Below are 4,980 nucleotides of genomic sequence, written 5' to 3'. Positions count from 1 at the left end.
GGGGGGCGGCAGGCGGCAGGGCCCGGCGCTGACTCGCTCTTCTCCCGCAGCGCCTCTGCGACTACGTGTGCGACCTGCTGCTGGAGGAGTCCAACGTGCAGCCGGTGTCCACCCCCGTCACCGTCTGCGGCGACATCCACGGGCAGGTAACGCGCCGCCGCCCGCGGCTGCTGCCCTGCGCGGCGCCGGGGCGGGGTGGGGCGAGGCCCGGGCTGCAAACGCCCTGGTGCCCCGGTACTCGGCCGCCGTGCAGCGCCTGCTGCCGTGCAATGCCCAGAGCCAGTGCCCGGTGCTGTGCAGTGCCGGTGCAGTACCGGGTGCCGGTACGGTACTCAGTGCTGTGCAGTGCCCGCTCTTCACAGTGCTGTGCAGGGCCAGGTGGCGGTACGGTGCCCGGTACGGTGCCCGGTGCGGGTGTGGCACGCGGGGCCAGGTGCCCCAGCAGCTGCGGCTCAGCCCCTCACGCCTGTGCTCCTCTTTGCAGTTCTATGACCTGTGCGAGCTGTTCAGAACTGGAGGTCAGGTCCCTGACACAAACTATATCTTCATGGTATGTTGAGCCTTCGCCCGCGTCTCGGCAGTTATTAAAAAAAAAGTTTAAAATTGAAATTCTGAAATGCCTGTTCGCTTTCACATCTCGCGTGTAAGGCTGTGTTTGCCTTTGCTGTTTGGCTACTGCGTATGGGCTTTGCTTTGTTTAGTAAAGTTTGAATTAGATGGTGCAATGTGGTGCAGCAAGAGAAGAGTGCAGTGCGTGTCAAACAGAAAGTTGTACTTGGTGGTGCAGACAAATGTTGTCCCAACAAAAGGTGTCCTGTGCGTCTGTCCGGTTATGTGTCGGGGTAGCTTTGGATGCATGCGATGACATAAAGATTGTTTCAGTTTAAAACTGAAACTCCAAATGACCACAGAACTTGTTTTCATAGAGTACAGATGCCGGGCTTCCTTTCAGCATTAGATCTCTTTATGCACTGAGAAATTAAGAATGGATCTATCACTTTGCGTTTTAATGTGACTTTCTCCATTTATGAATTTTTTTTGACTTGCAGGGTGACTTTGTAGATAGAGGTTATTATAGTCTTGAGACTTTCACTTACCTTCTTGCACTAAAAGCTAAATGGCCTGATCGTATCACACTGTTACGAGGCAATCATGAAAGCAGGCAGATAACTCAAGTGTATGGATTTTATGGTAAGTTTTTATCCAAATGATTTCTGAATAATGGTTAATGTAATAAACAACTACCTTATCTTTCCCCTGGACATCTGATTTTGAATGCAGTGCTACCTGTGGCTCTCGTAGAACTGGGTGAGAAATGGGCATAGTAAAACTTTAACTTTAGCGGAACATGTTCTAGTCCAGTGGTTCACCACTGGACTTCTTGTGCCCAAAGTCAAACCCTAATCTGGCAAAGTCTTAGCTCTTTTTTTTTTCCTCCAGCATCTGGGTTTTTTGTTTATTTGTTCTTAGTACCATATTTGATTTTAGAGACAGAGAAAGAGAATATATTTGTACAGAAAGTGCTTTGGTATCTTTTAATGAAAGGTTCCAGAAAAAAATCATAACGTTACTGTAATTCTCTTCAGGTTTCACTATAGCTAAAAATCAATACAATGTGTAGAATTTGCTATGGAAGCTATTTATTAACAACGGGAATGTGGGAGAATGCCACTGACTAGAAATAAGCAGCAGAGCAACTGTTCTAAAAACTGACAGAAGTAAATTGCTTGGAAATTTCTGTGTTGTGCGAGGCTTTGATAAAATCTGAGGAAATCCTGCAAAATACCTGCAACACCTGCCACAAAGAACATGCAGTTTGTAACATGCATTTTCTTGGGCAATGAGGCAACAAGAGCAAATGTAAGTGTTGACAAATGGTTTAAGGCTCCAAAGAAATACTTTTCTGTCAAGGCTACATGGCCCAGGATTGCTTACATCCAGTTTATTGCGTGTAGCTTTAATTCACCATTGCCAACTTTCTTTCTTTTTATGATTTCTTTCTGGTTTTACAAAGCTTGGGAATAATTGGGTCTTATTTTGCTTTCTAACTAAACAAAGCTACTGTAAGTCTTATCTGTAGTTAGGAAAAATTTTAATAGTACAGATAGCTTCACTATTTCTGCCTTAAATCTTCAGTGTAAAATGCTGTAATACAAACATTCAGCTGGTCTAGTCAAGGGTTTGTTCCCAGCCAGCTGCTTGTGGAAGCAGAGAAAGCATCATAAGTCATGTTGTGCGAGATCCTGTTTTCTCTGCACCATCCTCTCTATTGCTCGAGTGAGTGAAAAATGTTAGATATCTGGGTGTCCTTCCTACTAGTGGACCTAGATAACAGTAAGACATACAGCTTCCCGCTGAGCACTTACTGGTGCTTCTGATAGTATTTTTTATTACGCACTTGACTTTTCAAGTTCTGCTGTAAGTATTTGCCTCTGTTCTTATTACCTGAATTTCTTCTGATCCATTAAGAAGAAAAAAATTCTCTGTTTAACAGATGAGTGCCAAACCAAATATGGAAATGCTAATGCTTGGAGATACTGTACCAAAGTCTTTGACATGCTCACAATAGCAGCTGTAAGTGTAAATACTACATTTAAAAAATATATAAGTAGATTGTCTAAATATGACCTCTTGAATTAGTGGCCTGTAGTGGTCACGCTGATAGTGTTCTGAGTTGGATTAAAGTGCTGCGTGTTTGACACACGTGTCCTTTTTCTCCAGTTAATAGATGAGCAGATTCTCTGTGTGCATGGTGGTCTGTCTCCAGACATCAAGACACTCGATCAAATTCGAACCATTGAACGTAATCAAGAAATTCCGCATAAAGGAGCCTTTTGTGACCTTGTCTGGTCTGATCCAGAAGATGTAGATACTTGGGCGATTAGTCCACGAGGAGCAGGCTGGCTGTTCGGTGCAAAGGTGACAAATGAGGTAATGATGCTGTTGCATGCAACCTAAAGGAATTGTAGTTATGAGATAAATTAAGGTGTTTAGCTACAAGTTCAGTGTTTACCCTAGTGGCAAACGGATTGAGGGCTGTGTGAGATGACTAAGTTTCCTGGTTAGATAGCTGTGGGTAAGCTCTGTGGTTGTGAAGAAGGTGCTCTTGCTTTATTGTTGCTAATTCAAACCAACTGCAAAAAATGAGCCATTTGAACTTAAAGTAACTGCCCAATGAGTGAGATGATATTGATGTTGCTTTTAAAAAGTATAATGCAGTGAGCAGGGGGCTTGGACTTAACATGATCTTTAAAGGTCCCTTCCAACCTCAACCCTTCTGTGAGACTAATTTTACTAGACTTTGTGCAGAAATACCTCCCTAAAGATTTGGGAGAAAAAAACACTGGAACATTTTTCCTAAAAAAAAATTCCTGACTTAATTTTTGTTACTCTTAGCGAAGGCGTGAGCAGACTTCTCTAGCCTAAAACTTGTTGACCTTGTGAGGTTTCTGAACTAGCTGCATTAGGAAAGCCTACCTCATGGTGTATGCTGTCCTTTGTGGTCTTACTGCAGCATGTTCAGAAAATGTTTGAACATTGTGGCCACAACACAGACTTAGCCATCTCGAACAGTGACTGAATGGGTGTTTTTCAGCGTACTTTGAAAAGATGGGTCCATTCATGGCACCGTTAGCCTTAATAACGCAGCTAGCTGACAGTTCTGTGGCTAGGTCGGTGTGACTGTTTGGTCACTCTGTGAAACAAGGGGCTACTGCAGTTTGGTTCCTCCAGAGATGTTGAAGCAGGAGCCTCGAGTAGCTTCTGTGCAGCTGAAACTTGGCAGGATTCTGAAAGGAAGCTTCTGGGGCAGGTTTGGGAGCAAACCTCTTAACCAGGTGCAACACAGGGTCTTCGGGGGGTGTTCTAAACGGGGAAGGGCTGTTGTGCGGGTGATGATGTACGGTCCTTCACAGAGAATATTTACATGCTTTTCTTTTTCTCCTTTAAATTACAGTTTGTTCATATCAACAACTTAAAACTCATCTGCAGAGCACATCAGCTAGTACACGAAGGCTATAAATTCATGTTTGATGAGAAATTGGTAACAGTATGGTCTGCTCCAAACTACTGCTACCGTTGTGGAAATATTGCGTCGATCATGGTCTTTAAAGATGTAAATACAAGAGAACCAAAGCTATTTCGTGCAGTTCCAGATTCAGAACGTGTAATTCCTCCTAGAACAACTACACCGTATTTCCTTTGAGACCTTTCCCAGCCTGCTGTTTCCCTGCTCCCTTGTACTATCCCTTTACAATATACTTTTTACTGAGCACTTTGCTGCTGAAATGCTGCCTCTTGCCTTTTTTATTTTTAAATTATCTAAATTTATTGTGTATTATGGTGTCTGTAGCAAGTTCCTTTTTTTTCCTACCCTAGATTCATTTCAGAATATTTGTAATATGTCCTTGACATTTATACTACTGCATGTAGTTCTTACGTATTTCTGGGTTTAGAAGAAACATTTTCCTTTCAGAATCATAATACATTGGAACCAGGTCGATCCCACTGTATTACTCAGCTTTTTGTTTCGTAAGTTTTAAGAAATTTCAGCAGCAAAGTTACTATCCAGTGTGCACGATGGGGCTGTAAATGCATTGTGTTGTGTACACGTCCAAGATGTAGAACTGAATTGTCCCTGTTATATCTCATTTTAAGTGGATACAAAATAAAGTGGTCGAAAGGGCTGCCCTCCCCCCCTCCTTTTTTTAGGACTTCAGTTAAAAATACAGAAAGACCTGCTACAGCTATTGAATTTGTACATTAAAATAATTGTTCTGATTTTTTTCAGATACCTTGTATTTTTAATAAAGTCGTATCTTAAATGAAATCCACCTCTAGGTTAAATAATGCAAATAAAAATCCTGCGTTGGTGCCGTGAACGCGCGTCTCCTCCTTTCCGGCGAGAGCAGCCCGCCCGGGGGGGCGGGGGGGGGTGTCAACCCCCGCGGCGGCCGGGCCCCGCTTCCGGTTCCGGCGAGT

At 43.5% G+C, this 4,980-nt stretch overlaps 1 protein-coding gene across 1 annotated transcript; it reads left to right on the top strand.

Annotated features, from left to right (window-relative positions):
- Nucleotides 1-44: 44 nt before the first annotated feature.
- PPP6C (protein phosphatase 6 catalytic subunit) lies at nt 45-4,880 on the top strand (the record flags this gene model as incomplete). Its single annotated transcript, XM_026090461.1, has 6 exons — nt 45-146; nt 485-550; nt 1,050-1,191; nt 2,495-2,574; nt 2,722-2,931; nt 3,956-4,880. Coding segments are annotated over 6 exons (849 nt in total), but the record flags the coding sequence as incomplete, so codon positions are not given.
- Nucleotides 4,881-4,980: the final 100 nt, after the last annotated feature.

The sequence above is a fragment of the Apteryx rowi genome, unplaced genomic scaffold (genome assembly GCF_003343035.1).
Source record: "Apteryx rowi isolate R43461 unplaced genomic scaffold, aptRow1 scaffold_120, whole genome shotgun sequence".
NCBI lineage: Eukaryota > Metazoa > Chordata > Aves > Apterygiformes > Apterygidae > Apteryx > Apteryx rowi.
Note: the sequence above shows the minus strand (reverse complement) of the source record. Positions and strands in the feature narration are given on the sequence as shown.